Below are 18,957 nucleotides of genomic sequence, written 5' to 3' on the forward strand. Positions count from 1 at the left end.
GCAGCATAAATCAGAAGGTAGAGATTAAATTTGGACAGTAAGTACATGCATGCATGCATGTATGTATCCCTTAAACAGAGAGATGGCGAGAGTTACAGTATTCCAAGGTAAGTGCTCTAAGAGGGAAAAATGTTGCGGCTGCGGTTTGCTCAGATCAAATGGGAGACATGCAAAGTGTTCAGTCGACCTCATTATGCACCGAGGGAGGGTGGCTGGGGAGGCTCGAGGGAGAGCAGCTACAAGCGAACACCCTGGCTAATTTAGGGAGGGAAATGAGGACACTCATGCGCACTCATGATGAGGTATCACACAGGAGGTGTGGGGAACCACAAAAGGGAAAAGGCCAAGTTTTAAAAAGATCACAAATTGATTTCAAGACCATTTGGAAACTCTGGGGACCAAAGTAAAAAAAAAAAAAACGTATTCCTGTTACTCCCAGACCTTTCTCTCCCAATCACTGGTGTTCATTACATATGCAAAGACAAAGCCAGGTGAATGCAGGATGTTTTGGGAATGAAACCAAGCCTACTTGATAGGAGATTCTGGATATTTGAAATGACCGGTCTGCATGTGTGTTTGAAAGGGAGAGAGAGGCAGCGAGGAAGAGTGAGAGAGAAGCAGGGGGCATTATTGCATATTTTAACAGTTGGCTTTTTTCACCGTGGCTAAAAATAGATTGCCATGGAAACCCTACACATCATACAGGCTGGATGGGAAGGTTCACAAGCTTGCTGCAAAGCCTGCATTATGGCTTAACAGCAACATATAGATGCTTCCTTTTCCAGGCAGACAATCTACAGGTTAGCTAGCACTGGGGGCATTAACAGATTATCTCAAACTGTCCAACTAGTGCTTGGGAAAGCAAATTCAGTGCTTTTCACTCTGCTCAGGCTAAAATTGTAAGCCTTCCTCTGTTGCTAAGGGACATGACTGGCCCTAGATCAGTAATTCACAGGAACAGAAACAGGAGCAGGAGCGTAATGAGAACATTTGAGAAATTGCAGGTCACAGAAAATTCTTGAGGACAAGATGGATGAACAGAATGATAACATGGGAACACAAGGGGGGGGGATCGATACCAATATACAACACGGGGTGTAGCAAAGATAAATCGGAGCCAAAATAACAAATGACACGGTTGGATAAATCATGCTCTGTTTGCTATACATTGACTAAATGCCATAACATTCTAGTGCACCGCTCTTGTGTCAGATTCTGAGTATCTTTTCTATGGTGTGCCATATCCAAAACTAGTTTCCTTGGAAACCTGTGATACATCTTATTGATGTTTCTCACGATCGATATTTCAGCACTATCTGGAGGGATAATACATCTGGTGAAAATCTGAAGTGAAAATATTATACATAGAATACTAATATATACTAATCCTACAGTCAGTTGAAATGCATAAATAAGCTCATGAGAGACATTTAATGATAACTAAATTAACATTTCAATAACTTAGCCTGCTTCCAAATAACACAAATAATTGATATCAATTACATTTTTCATTTTAAAAATGGTCTGCTGCCTCTGACCTTGTCATCTTCTATTAGAGGTCAAACAGAAAATGGCAAAGCATGCACAACCTATTGAAACTCACTCATGTGGGACTGCTTAAGGTTGGTCTATTAGTTCATGCTGGACAGAGCTGACGGCTCCGTGCCAGTGTAGAGCAATGAGGGCAGCCCCTGGCTTTTGTGCCTATGCACGTGGAAGAGGGCACCCTGTAATTGATCCCCCAGGCTGAAGGAATGAGAACACATACACTTGGCAGACATGCACACACACGCATAGGCACACAGAGAAATAAACACACACAGACGCACACACAACTGGCCAAGATGAATACACCCAACACATATATTTATGAAGACATTTGTATACACTACAGTGAATATACATACATACACACACACTCACACACACACACAACCACATACTTTGTTTGGTGATCTTTCAAATGGATAACCTCTTTTGTGACTGTGTGTATATAAAATAACACTTCTGACAAGGTTGTATGTCAAATAAAACATTTGTGTATGTGGTATTAAAGTTTGCAAGGACAGGAAGTAAGAAATGTAGCCTTCATTAGCCCTCCTGCACATCTGGTTCATCCAGGGCAGCTGCCCCCCATAAGATTCTAACTTAATTAGACATCTGCTGGGTGGTCAGAGCGTGTGTGTTTGGACATGAGTGCCCACCTGCCAGCCCAGACCAACAGAGGCACACTGGGGAACTTCAGTCAGCACACTAGCAAGTACTAGCAAACACATTCATGGGGAAAGGCATTACATGTCTACATATGGGAACACATAGTATTTGCATGTGTGTGTGTGTGTGTGTGTGTGTGTGTGTGTGTGTGTGTGTGTGTGTGTGTGTGTGTGTGTGTGTGTGTGTGTGTGTGTGTGTGTGTGTGTGTGTGTGTGTGTGTGTGTGTGTGTGTGTGTGTGTGTGTGAACTCTATGGGCTCATTACAGAAGTAATTTATCCTCCCTTATGGCATTATTGGATCCACATTGGTGTGTGTGTATCTCCAAAAGTGCACTAAGCAGAAATAGAGTGACATGGCCTTCCCTCAGTCTACAGGCTGTGGTGTCAGGCTCCACTTTCACCTGCAGGGTTCAGGTGTAAGCCCTTACCTCACTGCAGCTCATTAAAATGCAGATTAGCCCAGAAACTCATAAAAGACTCATGATGAGGGGAAGTGAGAGAGATTATGTGGGAAAAAGGCATTAAAAAGCTGTCTGCCCGCACATCATCCATAAGACACAGCAGCCACATTTAGAGGTCTCTAGAGGTGTCCTTACATTTATGGAAATATATGTAAAAAGGGAGAATATGCTAATGTAACTGCAACATTAAAACATGGTCATATTTGTGCAACCTCAATCTCACTTTATAAGTGTACCCTGTCTTAAACAGTGTTTTCGTTTAAAATCATGGCATGGTGGCAGTACAATTTTACAGAAGCCTGCATACTTATTTCATAATCAGCACATACATTTTGTAGTAAAAAGCTTACCAATAAATGCCACATAACAATTATTGTTATGGTTTTACAACACATACATATTTTAAAGACCTTTCTTAAACAATCTAGTATCTTGACTCAAATCAATCTGTAATGTATTCACTCAGAGCCCCATAATGGTTCAGTTGATTTGAGTCCCAGTGGATCATTATGGATCCAGGATTTCAAACTAACATTATCTGCACTTCAGTGACATTCAATCCATAGCAGATACCATTCCTTCATTACCAGGTCTCAATGGCAATAATGACAAACAGAACCACAATATATCTTTTTTTCTTGTTTTCCCGTATGCAATATGCCACATCACTCAAATGTGTTCTGTTACCATGTTTATGACAAAGATATGTAAAGCAAAACAGCCCAAATAACCAGAAGCCCAAAGACATGTACAGTAAATACTGAAAGGCTGATGACCAGAAATTAACCATTTTCCTTTTTCTATCTGTCTCTTTCAGCTTTAGTTCTCCTAGTTGTAGACAGAGGTTAATTAAACCACAAGAGGCTTGATTAGCTCCGAGGCTACAGCACAAATCTAATGCAAATGGAGAATCTAGCCATCAGACCTTACCTAGCATATGATCATTACCTCGTCCTTTCAGACTGAGCCATTTATGCAGCAGTGCAAAAACAACCGACTCACAAGGAGGATGTTACAGAGAAGGGTGAGGTGTCAGGCCATGTTAGATCCAGCTGTTTGCACATTACTCTGACTAACTCTAGGGCCTGAGTACTCCATTCAGCTCATTAAAGACGGAGCAGCCCCCTGTCTTGCTCGAGAGTGAGCCCCTAGAGCGCAGATGCATGTGGCACAAGTGAGTGAGGCGAGTGAGGACGGCTAAGTAGGAGACATATATAGAGTGATTGATTTACTTACTTAGTGATTGATTTACAATTCTCTAATTAGAATTCTATCCACAAACTATTGTATGTCTCCTCTAACTTGAATGGTGTACGAACAGCCCCTCTCTCAGGTTGACCTTGAAGTGACATTGCATCAGAGAGGACAGAAGTAAATGGAGAATACTAGAATTTAATATCCCTTTATGCTTGAAGTTTGGGTGTCATATGCTTCAGTTGTTTTTCAGCCCAGTACCACAGACATCCTGGAACACAGTGATCCATCTTTGGCCTGTACCTGTCACCTCACTGAACAGTTCCGACACCTGCCGTTGCGGTGGGGGCGACGGATGACAGTGCATTGGTCTCGAAAACTGCCCTATGCGTACGTTCACACCTCGTATAAATAGAAGTGAGGGGGTCAAACAGGACACCGAGCCAGCTGCCAGCCCAAACACTGGCACTGCATCTTAGTCAGCAGCCATTCGCATCGCCTCCAGCCACTCCCCGGCAGAGATGGGGACAGCCAGCCTGTGTGACAGTGGAATACGAATGTAGGTGGTTCTTGGCTGAGGTGAAGGAACTTTGCACTTCGCCGACTAACACTAGTACACTGAGCAGTCACACTTGGCTAGTCGCAATCACACACCTGTTCGCCAGCCTCACTTGCCGAGACCTGTCAGCCCGCCCGAATGCTGGGTGTTTCGAAAATGCCGCTGTCACCCATGCCGCTCTGATTTACCTACAAGTGGCAGGCTGAACTGTGAGAGAGGTGGGCTGTGAGGAGCATCTGGCGCAAGCAGGCCTAGGCTCCTGTAAAGCGCTTTGAAGCTACACTTACTGTTAACAGCTCTGAATAAAGAAATATAAAAAATGGGACGTGCACAGGAATTTTGAAGGGCAGTTTATCTGCCCTGGAAAAAAGGGGCAACACATTGGGCCCTATCTTGCACCCAGCGCAATTGACATTGTCACCGACGCATGTATTCATTCCTATCTTGCACCCGGCGCACAGCGCGATTTTCCCTCCAGAGGCGCGCTTCGAAATGAACTTGCGTCGACATGGGCGGGGGCGGAACAGAGAAGGCGTTTCTCTGGCGCAAGTGGTATTTTGCAGTTTCAAAACAACGCCGTGCGCCGTGCGCCGTGCGCCATTGACCACAAAAAGCTGGTCTAATGTCAGAGGCGCAATGTCTAAAGTCTGCAACGCGTATTCAGAACGCTATTTTAAGGGCGCATGTGCTTGCCCGCACAGTATAGGACCTTTAGGCTACACTTTACTTCTGTCGTCTTCACGAGAGATTTACACCAATTGTTTGGCAAGCCATATTTAATTACAAGGAAAATAAAGTATTTACCACATGAGGAAATCATTGTGATATCCGTATCCAAGACATTTTAAAACTAGGCATACATCTAGCGTACACAATTGACCCAAATGATTCAGGTTAATTGAAGCTGCGTGACATTTGATTTATTGTATGGCTTTGTTGTATTTATTTAATGCCAGTATTATTATAAATCTTGTAAACTCATCTCTGTGTATGTGGACTTTATTTATGTACCTTGGGTTTGGTCAGCTGGTGCACTGGCTTGGGTGCCGATTTCCATGCCCCCAAATCCCTGCACGTTCTCAGGCGTGAGGGTAGACGTGGCGATGTCCTCTGCTGCCGTCAGATCCTGGGTCGAGGCAGATCCACCTCCCGTGAAGCCACGAGAACGTGTGTTACCTTCCAGCTTGGATGTCCCACGTCTCCGGACGTCATTATAGCGTTTTCGGCAACGTTTTCGGGTGCCCCGTTGCAGAAACAATCACGGCAATATCTTGACATGCTTGCTTGACTTTGCTTACTTTTGGAGGGTTTCTCGCATCCCCATATATATCTATCTCCCGGCTTTTTACAAAGCCATACAATAAATCAAATGTCACGCAGCTTCAATTAACCTGAATCATTTGGGTCAATGTTTAGGCTACGCTAGATGTATGCCTATTTTAAAAATATCTTGGATATGGATATCACAATGATTTCCTCAAGTGGTAAATACTTTATTTTCCTTGTAATTATATATGGCTTGCCAAAAAATTGGTGTAAATCTCACGTCGGTCTCCTCGGCTGTGAACTTTTCCGGTCTTCCACCAGGTAATTCCGCCATCAAAATAACAAGCCGCTATGGACTATGCGCTCCTCGCTCTTAAAGGGAATGTGAGATGACGCTCGGATTGGTTTATTGCATATTACGCCCAAACCACACCTATGGCTGAGTAACCTCCTTTGGACCAACCCTTTTGACACTTGCGCTGGACGCAAGTGTGTTTTTTCCGCCGTTAAAATAGCAACTGCGCCATAGAGCCGCCCACACAGCTACTTGCGCTTGGCGCCGTCCTACTTGCGTTTCTGATCGGCAAGATAGGGCCCATTATTTTTTGTCACAGCCGCTGCCACGCCCCCGTCATCTGATCGCAAAGTTTGCCAATATCATTTTAAAATCTCAGTAACCGCCGCTACCACGCCCCCGTCATCTGATCGCAAATTTTGCCAATATCATTTAAAACTCTCAGTTACCGCCGCTGCCACGCCCCCGTCCCATGATCGCAAATATATATATTTCCTTCGGAGGGGCAACTTAAGTTGAGGAGGGCAAATGGGCAGTTGCCAGAGAAACCTTAGCCCACTCCTGTGCATGTCCCTGAAACTCAGGCAACTGAGGTGTGAGTCAGTTGTGTCTAACTTAATGAAAAAGGAAAGGAAGGCAGAGTTTTCTGCATGATGTTCACATTGTAGTATTTTTAAATAACCTTCACAGAGAAAAAGTTAAGAGACGCAAGGTCGATCAAAGAAGTATTTTCATTATCACTGTCTTTCTATTCTTTACTCAGCCAAATTTCACACCCTAAACATCTCAAAATGTAACCTTCCATACAGAGTCACAGACGGTGCAACATTTTCTTTCTTATTCTAGTTCCCCCAAGGTCATCTGATTGGGAGCTTCGGGGCAGAAAAAAAGGCCATGTATCATTAATAATCACTCCTTGGAGAGACACATTTCTCCTTTTTAAGAACCACTGCCAGAATGAGGGCAGCTTTGCTGGTGAGGAGGAGAAAGTGTCCTTATTAAAGGAGATTGCGCTCTATCTGAGCAATTCCTGGTGGGGCTGAGATTAAATAGGATGTGTCAGAGGGGAATGCAAGGCCCGTGCTTCGTGGACCAGATTAGCATGCTCAGGGGGGTAGGAGGGGGAGTGGAGGAGGGGGAGAGTGAGGGCTGAGTTGTTGGGACACCATTTAACTGGCCACATGATGAGACAGAGAAGTGGCAGAGAATGAGCCGCCATCCAGCATCCTCCCTCATGCTAAACCCTGTGTCCTTCAGCACAATGTCAAACTGGATGAAAACAGCACAAAAACACAGAAATTCACAGTCTCACTATACTGCAGTGAATTGTATCAACATGTGCAATGTGTGAATGGGCCTGGATAAGGATTGTCTGATGCATTTGTTGGCTCGTGTTTACAGCAGTGGCATCTTTTCAATCTCTTCTGTGACCTTCAGAGGACGAATAGTGCTGCAATGAATTTCATCTGCTTTTCCACTGCCTGCGCATGCACATTCACAGGCACACAAAGAGCATTTGTCTTGCTCTGCCCACTTTGAGAACACATCCAGTAATATGGTCATTTGATAACTTAAAACAAAGAGATAATTAGGCATGCTAAAAAGACGGAAGGTCAAAACCTTCTCATAGCCTCATAGCAACATGTTGGGCTATTTCAGCCGAGCAGCACTGCCTGAGCAGAGGAGGGAGTTTCACCCAGAGGGATTAAGAATCATTCAAGAAAATAGCTTTCATTGTTTCAAATATCCTCCAATCTGATCATAAATAAATCTTAACAGCCCAATGGATAAAGAAAAGAGGGGAGTAAGGGGACCAGAGCAATTCAGGAGCCCAACCAAGTGTAGGTTAACTCCCATTTGAATGTGACGGGTTATCACACAGAAATAGCCAAATGAGAGGAGGGAGTCATGTAGGAGGACAGGTTCTATCAGGCTACAGACACTTTTCGCCAACTCACAGCTGGTGTGTAGGCCACGGCTGCTATGCTGCATATATTAGCATAAACTAGCTATCTCTCATAGCCCTCTCTGGAGGGCCATGTTTGCATCTTCACCAAATATATAAAAGACATAAAAGCTCCATAGATATCTCCCTGACACAAGTGCATACAAATGGTCGTTTAAGTGATGCTTAATGGCAACATTACCATCTATGGCAAGTTGCACTGGTAGGTACAGTTGTTTACCCAAGTCCACAGCAGCCTCTGACTCACGTTTACTTGTATGGTAATTGTATTTTGAAGCAGGCTGTGCTCAGAAGGACAATAGTTATTAACTCAATTTTATCAGCTTTGGGATGGCTACAGAGCCCAAACACTGTTTCCTATGCTATGATGGCAGGTATGTTATTCCCATTATGAGAACTTCAAGGAATGTCGGCACCAAGGCATCAACAGGGACATGTTAAGCAGCATGTTAAGCAGCACAAAGGCAACTGTTTTCTCTGAGGACACTCAGTAATCAATATGCTTATGCCAAGACTGCTAATCTATAGGCAAGCTAACCTCCAACTGCCAAGATAGTCACTTGCTATTCTCCCACCATAGGCTGAAAGCAGTTTGATAGCATCAGGCTGCTCATCCAACTACCAACATATATAGCTATCATCCCAACATACTGTTGACATGAACTCCTGCTATTCACCCCCATGGTCCACATCAAAAGAGTCAAGTACTACCCGTCATCCCTCCAACTACAGACCTACCAGGCATACTAGGCATCTGCTGTGTCTCCTGTGGAGATGAATCAGGAGCAGCCACCATATTACTGGAGCTATAGCACTTAGCGGCACTAGACCAGGAGGGCTGCTGGGTGCATGAAGGTGACTGAGTCCCCACTTGTTCCTCAGAGAGAACGCCTTAGCGCTCGCCTTATTAGCAAGGACTGGCTGTGACCATTTGTCTTCATTAGTGCGTCACAGTTCTTTCTTTCCTTGAAAAAAAATCTCTGAATCACCCAGGAAAACTCACAGACATATTTTAGTATGTAGAACAACTGCATACTTGTGGGTTGTAACATTACATTTATTCAAAGCCTTGAGTGTTTTAAGAGCTTGATGCATGGCAGCTCCAAGGCTGTGGACTTTTCCCCTGAAAGGCGTATAAGCCTCACACATACTCTGCTGACAGACGGGTTTTCAGTGCAGGGCAGAGAGGCCCTGTGTGGTGTCTGTGGTCATATATACCACATGGGGTTAGAGCAGTGGTTCCATGATGTTGGGGAAACAACACGTGTGTGGTGAAACACAACAAACATGCTATCTATTGAGAGCAGGTCATCTCGTGGGCTGCATTTAAATCGGCAGTTTGATCAATAATTCCCAGGGGTTGGTTATTTAAAGAGGTGTTAAGAAATGCAGTTTGCCATTCAAATGACTTACCATATTAAAAGGATAAATATGAGTTATACATTGGTGGAAAATGCAGGCCACTGAGCATATTTCAGACATGAAACAATTTGCATTCAAGATTCATTGATCAGGTAAACATATACAATACAGCATTGTCTACTTTACTAACAACATGAGGCACCATCATTATATGGCACATACAACAGGGTTCCTGTTGTTATTGATGAACATGTACAGCCAAAGGATGTTCATAGATCAAGATGATGTCGCCATCTATAAAGCTATAGATTACAAACATGACTCTGCCGTCCACACTAGCCCCTATCCCATTACAGTGGGGGCAATGAAGCATTGGGTAGCAAACCACACCAGCTGTTGTTTTCCACCTAAGAGATTCAGGCCTGCTTATTTTTTTCAAATGTACTTTCCTATAAAATGTGATGGTCCTTAAGTGCAGTTCTGGAACGTATTATTTCCTTTTAATTACTCAGGCAAAACAGCCATTAGAGAGAATCTGTAAGTCCAGTCATCAATCAAAGCTGGCATTTCCTCCACTGTGGGCTGTGCTTCCACATATCAAGGAGGCACATTTAGGCTGACCTCTATGTAGTTGCCCAGGAGACAAGTACTGTCTAATAACACCTGTGTGAGGTAGGGGAAAGGAGAAGGGAGAGTGTGCTCCTAAATGTTTTTATGCATAGCTAAACAGAGATGTTTCAGAACTGATACAGGCAGAGGAATATCTTCAGTTATCATTTACATGACTCGACTTGAGTGACACGTATGCAACACATGAGAGAGACAGAGAGTGTGTGTGTGATGAGGTGTGTTGTGTTTGTGATGTGTTTTGTGCAGGACAGTATGTGTCTGTGTATGTGTGTATGTAAATATGGTGTGTTCAAAACAATGCATAAGAGGAAGGACCACATGGATCACCCACTCACCCTCTGTCGGCGATGTGTTGAGCCTCTGGCAAAGTCCCTCCGTGCCCCCATAGTCCTCTTGGATTTTGACCACGGCTTCCGTGCCTCGCATTTCCATAAGAGCGCGCAGCTCCATGAGCGAGATCCCAAAGCCCCCGGCATGGTTGTCCTCATTACTTTGGTTCTTGGTGTAAAAATCACTGTTAGTCATGTCCCCCATAGTGGCAAGTATTGCTTGGTGTCGCTCGATGCAGAGCTGAAGAGAATCGTCAATAAAAAAATCACGGGGGACAAGGACCAACAAAGCGGGCCGCCACCAGGCAGCGTGGCTGGTAGATTTGAATGTGTCTAATCACTGGGGAGATGCAAGGGGAGAGAAAGAGAGAGAGAGGGAGAGAAAAGGAAAGAGAAGCTGTAGAGAGAAAGACAGAGAATCTGTGGAAGGAGGCAGCGAGAAAGAGAGAGAAAAAGGGGAGTGAAAAAATCTAGTCCACTGTGTGGAAGAGGCGTTGGTATGGGCAGCCAGCAGGTGCTTTTTCAGAGGGCGGTGAGCGGCGCAAGACTCCGGGAAGGCGAGAGAGAGAGCGCCGGATCAGCTGCTCCTGGGAACCTTCATTCAACACGGCTGCAGACCTGCACCACTCCATGTGCACTGTCCCATTCTGATTGGCCTCAGTCTGCCTCTGTCTACATGGTGCTCTGCTCCATTACTCCTTCAGAGAAAGAAAGAGAGATAGAGAGAGAGAGAGAGAGAGAGGTGAAAGGAGTGAGAGAGGGATGGAGAGACAGAGAAAAGAAAGCGGAGTCAGTTTCTGAGGCACTGGTACAAAGGAGAGTGTTGCAACACGGTCACAGGAGGGGAGGGGAGAGAAGAGAGAGAGGGAGGAGGAACGAAGGACAGCAAGGCAGAGGAGGAGAGAGACAGTGTGTGTAAAATTAGGAGAGAAAGAGAGGAGGGGGGAGGAGCAAGAGAGAGATGGGGGGGTGGGGAGGGAAGGAGTGAGAGGAGCAGAAAGCGTGTGAGAAAGGGAGGGATGCAGCAGCCTCAGCCGGAGCTTGGTTAGCTGTCTGTGGTGGGGAGGAGCTGAGAGAGGGCACACATCCACACAACTGCCTGTGTCACACGCACACAGATGCAGCACTAGCCATGACAACAGCAGCGGCAGAGCCGGCATCCGCATCCGCAGCCGCAGCCGCACCACATCAGCATCAGCATCAGCACCAACACCAGCAGAACAGTCACATCCAAGCTCCACACTTCAGTCCCATGAGCCATGGCTAAATACAGAACCTCATACATTTTAATGAGAGAACATTTGTGTGCCTCACAGCTCCATTTTGCACTCGCTGTGTGCGTGTGTGTGTGTATGATTGAAAGTGTGAAAGAGGAAGAGAAAGAGAGAAAGATCGAGAGAGAGAGAGAGAGAGAGAGAGAGAGAGAGGGAGAGGAAGAAAGGGGGAGATAAATTGCTGGAGGACAGAAAGTGGGGTGATGGTCTAACTATGTGTATGTTCATAGGCAAATACTTGTTGTACACTTTGTTGTGTACAAGTCAGGATATGTTTTGAGTTGTACACAGTATCTGTGTCTGTGTGTCACGTCTTTAGAGCACAATCAGCATGAAAAGACGTGAAGACCTGCTATCAAGGATGAGATGCATCACAGTCACACTACAATTAGCTACAGGCATCTACGAGATGAATGCAGAGGATTGTGTAATGTAATGAGGGTATCTCTTTTCAGTGTTGATGGGTAACTAGAGAGCTTGACTCTCTATGATCGATGACCCTACCATAATATTTTGCCCACTGGACAGCCTTGTATCGTTTAATTTAAAATTAAAAATACCAACAACTGCAGTCATATAAGAGGGAAAGCAGTGCCACACACATTTAAACAATTACACTCCAAATACAGCTCCCCTTCTCTATAAACATGACAATACAAGTTTATTTTAATAGTATTTAAACAACCTTTTTAATTAGGGTTAGGGATGTCCAGTATAAGAGTTCTATCCATTAATTACACATTTTTCAGCATAGCCCGAACTTGGCACATCCTATAGCGGTGATGTAGCACATTACCATGAGCATTTCCTGCCTTTACTCATGGCATGACTGGCAAAGCTCACTGCAGAGGCAGAGGCTGGCACCATCACCTACTGCCACCAGCGCCAGGCGTGGTGTCTGGCTGCTGGTGCTGGTTGGCAAGCAGCAGGATCTCCCTCAAGTACTCCCTGCCCAGAGAGGCTGGATAATCAAAGCTCATGTCACTGCTGCGCCAGCATGTCTAACGAGAGCTGCCGTGGGAGCAGCTCCAGGGAGGAGGCCCTGTCGTGGCATGGAGGAAAGCTCTGAGCGTGATAGACATTTCAGTTCTGCTCTCACAACATCCTGTCCCACGCAACGCAAAACTGTAATATTTTGTTATTTTGTTAATATTTTCGCCAGCATCATTTACGAGTTGTCTCGCTCCCGCCTGCTAAACCCGCTAAACCAAGGTGGACGTTTACATTGGATGAATTGTACAGTGCCCGCCATGTGCCATGTGTAAAAAAAACACTATCTTGCACCTGTTTATAAAAAAAACGTGTTATTTCCTCCTAATCTTGTGTTAGCATGAATAACATTATCCCGATCGAAACTAGTCCTGCATAGCATCGTTATGCGCGGGGTTCCACAGCATGGAACAATCGTGGAGATGCAGGGAATAACTGGTCTGTGCAGTGGTGTGTACAGTGGCATCGCAGGATATTCACTGACATGCTCATGGGTGGCCATGTACTATGGTATCTCAGCTGAAACTAGGGTTAGACAACTCACATTCCACTGAACCTTGAAAATACAATGTAAATCCATACCTCAGACGTGGTCTTTATAGTTATCTCAAGTGATTTCTCTTCATCTCATTTTAATCATTCAGCTTAATATAGAAAGCCATTGCTGTTGAAGAAGGGTGCAGTGAGATGGTATGCACAGTCAAGAGATGTCAGACACACACAGCACACAGGAAGGAATGACATGGTTCCTGTGTGCCCACTGCTGCTGAACGTCACATTTAGAGAATTAGCTACAGCGCTCTCGTTGAAGATGAGTAATGGAATAGTTTACATTTAGGGAGCCATATTTATTATTGATGTGTGCATTTAATTTTGAAATGCTACATTTTAATTGCCAGTAATTAACACGGACATGGGTTAATAGTTATACCACACTTCTAATGGAAAATAACTGGATTTAATGTGTAATTGATGTAAATGTGTGTTATTTTAATGCTTGTCTAAAGTGCATAATCGCATCGCTCATCTCAGACGGTACAAGTCATTTCTGATGGTGGTGGATTGTGTCTTCAACAGCAGAAACAGTGTCAGGCTACCATTCAGAAACCCTGTACCTACAGCTACGATGTCTGTGTCTGGCCTGGGACAAAGTAAGATATAGGAAATGTTGATAACAAAAAGAGATGGATCCATCCTATCCTTCATATTCTGGTTTATAAATACAAATACAGGTTCCATGTTTGGTAGGGTCCAGTTTAGCTTTTTGGCTAGCATGTTCTGCTGTACCATGCCCTCCCTGGGAGCTTGACTAAGGTGTGCTGTGGTAACCGCTGAGCATGAGGATGACTAAGGTTGGCATGATCATCTTAACCTAACTCCAAACCGGAGACCAGACAGGACAGCTCCGACTGGGAGGGGGTTGGGGGGGGGGGGCTGCTAGACACTTAATTGTGCGGTTACTAAATAATTGCTACTTGCTTTGAGGTGACGGCAGCCTGATCTCCAGCAGGAGGGCTGTGCCGATAGCCTTTGTCTCCCTTTTCCTGTTTTTTTAAATGTGTGTGCTTTCTTGCTTGCTTTCTTGCTTGCTTTCTTGCTTGCTTACATGCTTGCTTACATGCATGTGCAAGCATACACACATTTATCCCTGAAATGGAATGCATTAATAATTGGCTTTCTCACATTCTGTGAGAATAATGTTAATATGAGATGATCAACAAAACCTAGATATAGACATACAGTGGCATGTCATAAACTGCATCTAGTGCTTCCCAGCAATAAGTCAGAAAACAGCTGTAAGTGTAGGGGACATTTTCTTCTGCTAACAAAGCTTATATGTCATAAGTTAAACAAGTGCTTTTGTCAATGCTTAAGTATATATCAACCACAGGTCATATAGCAACATATATTAATGAACATGTGTCTACAGATTTTGCCAGAATATTTCACACTGAATGAATCCAAGCCCTAGAAACATGTGAGCTGAATTCTATTAGTACATCAATTCACACCAAGCTTCTCTGTGGTGCGGTGTCTCACTGAAATGAGTGTATAAAATGCACAAATCCAACCATGCCAGGGGATGTACATTGCTGTTACATAATGTTGGCAAAGTGATTTCCTGCAACTTTGTTACAGCATTTATTTGACGTCATTGCGCACCCAAAGTGAGACATCTTAATGTTAGCCTGCTAAAAGGGAGACTTGTAAGTAAGCTCCAATGTTAGTGGTCTTGCCAGGCTGATGTGCTGTGAATCGTGACTTCTAATTGTGTTGAGAGCACCTGTCAAAGACCCACAAAGGGGAAGGATGGAGCGCTATTTTAGAGACAAATGGTAGAGGACGGCAGAGTGCAGCTTGGAGTCATTTCAGCGTAAAGGGTAAAGAGACAGCATTCCACAGCGCTTTCTCCTGATCCTGCTCCTTTTGTTTACCGAGAAAGTGGAGGGCCTTTGAAGAATAGGCGGGTGGATTGCTTTGGGCTGGCTAAGGCTTCCTTTTGCCTCAGAGTGGCAGAGATTACACACAGTGTCTCGCACATTGCAAACCGGGGCAGCCAGCTTGAGTGATCTTGTCTTTGTTACAGCTCGGACCTTTAATGCAGCCACGTGCCTTTGAGTGCCGCCAGGGATAAAAGGGCTTGCCTCTATAAAAGCTTCTAGGAGAGTGAGCGATGTGCCAAGGTGGACAGCCTGGCGTGACTTTTTCCGAGATGACACCGGGGAGGCACAGAGGGAGGGGCAACAGGGCAGAAAAGTGATGATTTCTCAGGACATTTCTACTTGTCTGCCACATGCATGATATAAGAAATGTTTGCTTTTATTTTACTATCTTTTGCTACTTCTTGCTTTCTCTCCCTCTCTCGTTACCCACTCTGCCCTTCTGTTCCAGTGAATGAATCACAGATGCTAACCATCATGTTTTCCAGAGCCAATTCAGCCACTGTTTTTGCTGTTGAGGGATTTGATGAATACATTTTGTATTTCTCTTCAGTGGTAAAAAGTGTTTTTATTATTATTTATATTATGGTTTGTTGTTTACCATGGAGGTGCTGTGATAAGCAAACAGTAATAAGGTGAAATACCTAAGGGTCATATATTTACTTAAAAAATGATATTGTTCTGGTTGGAGTCACAGTGAAACCAGAGCAACCATATACTAGCAGTACCTCACTCTTCAGTACCTCAACCTCTTTAGTACCTCAGCCCTTGCTTGTTGGTTCCACCGCTAGGCTTTTATTATGCAATAAAGCAGCTGGTCTGCATGGATCCTATTGTGATCTACATGCAAGATATTCCACTGATGAGAGATTCTCCTCCCTATAAATACTCAGACCATTCGGGCCTGGGTAATGGCGTTCATATATTCCAAGTGGTCACTGGACCACCATGACATCAGTGACTGCAGATGGTTTTGCAGGAGCCAAATTCTTCCATCTCTCTCCCCAAGGCCCCTGTTAAAGTGCTGACCATGTACACTGGGTGTGAGAGTGGAGAGGTCAGCTTGAGGGCCGCAGTCACTGCCACTAGAGTTATGGAGGCGTCCAGCCCACAGGAGATGAGTGATGGTGACCTATGGGTTAGGGAAATGACACTGATGCTTCTTGGGGGCTTTTAAAAAGGCCCTCATGAGCATTCAGCACAGCCTCAGATGATTAAGCTGGAAGGCGTCCAGCCCACTCTTGAATGGATTCCTATTTATCATGTAAAATACTTCAAAATATGTTCAGCAGAAGAGTGCCCATTAGTGTTCTATTTACCCAACTTTATAAAGACACAGTGTATTTACTCAAATAATGTTGTCCTGGGAATGCCTCACATGACAATCTAAAACAAAAAATTGTTGCCTCTGTTATAAAACAATCGTCCCAGAAACACTCTTAAGCTTATGCGTTGACTTCACCACTTCACTGTCACACACTCACAGGTTATGCATGAAGGCACTATACATTACTGCCATGACAGCTACGTGCTGTGTGTTATGACAGGCCATTTTGAGTGAAGTGTTGTGGTCATCCACAGGCCACGGCTGCCTTCGGCCCACTCATACAAGGCTCTGAGCCTGAAGGTGTAGAGGAAGACATGCTGCAGAGCCATGATACATCCTGCTGTTTTGTGAGCACTGACCCAGAAGACCGCCAGTGTTAAACGTATACATGCTTCAAGCTCCAGCATGACGGATAGCGTAAGGATCCGTAAGTGGAGATGCAACATCAGATGTGTGTGTGTGTACGTGTATGTGACTGACTACTCCTTTGGCAGTCAACTAGTTGAGTACCATGTGCATGAATCTCACTGTGTATGTGTGTGTGTAATTGGTGAAAAATAAGCATAAATACACACACCACACATGCAGATTCCCACTCACACAGAGGAACACACACAGACACACACAGACACACACAAACACACGTGTGTTTGTGTGTAAGAATAACCATGTGCATGAATCTCACTGTTGTAGCCGTTTTGGAATTTTTTTGTCTGAACTTAAAGTTTGCATTTCCCCTGAGTTAGTTAGGTTGTGTTATGTAATTATACTGTTTCTATGTTTGCCTATTCTATGCTTGCCTGTTGTTTCTTAACCTGCATATTAGACTACCATTGTTGAAGTTTAGGTTAATTGTTTAATTGTCACCTGGACCGCTGATTAGATGCCACCTGGACGGCTTATGAGTAGCGTCACCTGAATGGCTAGGGGAGTAGAAGACTGGTAGCAAATGTTGGGTCTAGGTGGGTTAAACATACGTTTTTTTGACCACTTTTCGGTACACTTTTCGATAATAGTTTAGCCCGTTTTAGTTTACTGTATTCAAAGTTGATTGTTTTATACTACTCGTTTATGTTCACCCTTTTGAAGCCACAATAAATGGATTATTCCTCTTAACTGGAAACTACCGAGAGTGTGTAATCCACTACCTGCTGACGACCCACGGCCTTGACTGGATATTGGAATATGGAAAATTAGAAACCATAGAAAGGCCGCCACACTCACTGTGTTTGTGTGTAATTAGTGAAAAATAAGCATAAATACACACAGCACACATGCAGATTGTCACTCACACAGAGGAAAACACACACACACACACACACACACACACACACACACACAGAAGCTAGGAGTGCACGTGCAGACTGATTACTCCTTTGGCAGTCAACTAGTTGAGTAAACTCATCAAAGCTCAGTCATTTGCTACGTTACATTATGTATGTGTTTCTATGTGTGACAGACAGAACAAAGAGAGAACGAGAGATAGTGAACATACTAAACAAGAGAGTACAGAGAGATGGTGAAAATACTTAAAGTGAGAGAGAACGAGAGATAGTGAACATACTTAACGAGAGAGAACAGAGAGATGGTGAACATACTTAACGAGAGAGAACAGAGAGATGGTGAACATACTTAACAAGAGAGAAAAGAGAGATGGTGAACATACTTAACGAGAGAGAACATTGTTGTAAATATATAATACATGTCCTATATGTACCATGCGTAGTTCTATAAATATGATTTAGAAATATACTGTACTGCATTTGTCATTTGTCATAGATTGAAATTCATAAAATATTTCATACCACATAATGCTGTTTGCTGTATTGGGAATTTGTAACTGAAAATCACTAATTGGTTTTATATTGTTATTAATCCTTTTAACATACTAAACATATTTACAAATGAAATGCTCCAGTAAATAGCGAATCTGTTTGCATTCATGAACAAGAAAATCTTCATGCCGAAAACCAAATCAAGATCTAAACACAAATCATAAGGATGTCTGTTCAATTCAATTCAGTGGCAAAGCTTTGGGGAAACATGCATGATATATGAGACCCAACAGATATCATACCACAATCCAATTGGATGTGATTGATCCTCAGTGGCAGATCTGTCTTAGTGTTAGGGCACAGATCAGAGGGATTGAACTCTGCTGTTGAGATGATGGATCTAAGTCCCCTACCCATGTATGCTTCTAATCCACTAATATGACAACAGGAAAACAGAGTGCCTGTCTTTTGTTGCATAATAAGGACAGTTTTTCTCAAAGTGGGGGGTTGGGTTAGAATGGCAAGGGTGGGGGGGTGGGGAAGGGTATTTGCTAACAATCTGTCACTCTTTTTCCATCGGTATGACTCTGAGGCACAACATCTGTCACATAACAATACCGAATTAAACATCTGGCTCCTCTAATACCTTGCTTTTCTGGTACTCTTTAGGCACTATGGCTGCACTGTTGCCTGGGCATAGAAAGCAAGATAGCTATGGGAGACAGGAAAAAGGGGAAACATGACAGAAAAACAGGACCAATTGGTGGTGTGTGTCTGTGTGTCTGTGTGTCTGTTTGTCTGTGTGTCTGTGCCCTGTATTGATGAAAAGAAGCAGGGGGTGTTTCGTGTTGAGGAGTGGTCCTGCTAAGCATTT

The 18,957-nt window shown here is 44.0% G+C and overlaps 1 protein-coding gene across 6 annotated transcripts in view; it reads right to left on the reverse strand.

The window, feature by feature from the left end:
* Positions 1-18,957, reverse strand: part of atp2b2 (ATPase plasma membrane Ca2+ transporting 2) — an 86,382-nt gene that overhangs the window by 40,766 nt on the left and 26,659 nt on the right. For 5 of the 6 annotated variants that reach the window (XM_080846399.1, XM_080846397.1, XM_080846398.1 and 2 more), the window contains one exon: positions 10,283-10,974. In XM_080846399.1, the coding sequence (XP_080702525.1) occupies positions 10,283-10,481 (199 nt within the window). In that variant the 5' untranslated portion in view covers positions 10,482-10,974. Of the gene's footprint in view, positions 1-10,282; positions 17,620-18,957 lie in introns of those variants that run through there. The other variant, XM_080846402.1, reaches the window with a different exon arrangement.

Source organism: Sprattus sprattus (genome assembly GCF_963457725.1).
Source record: "Sprattus sprattus genome assembly, chromosome: 10".
Taxonomy (NCBI): Eukaryota; Metazoa; Chordata; class Actinopteri; order Clupeiformes; family Clupeidae; genus Sprattus; species Sprattus sprattus.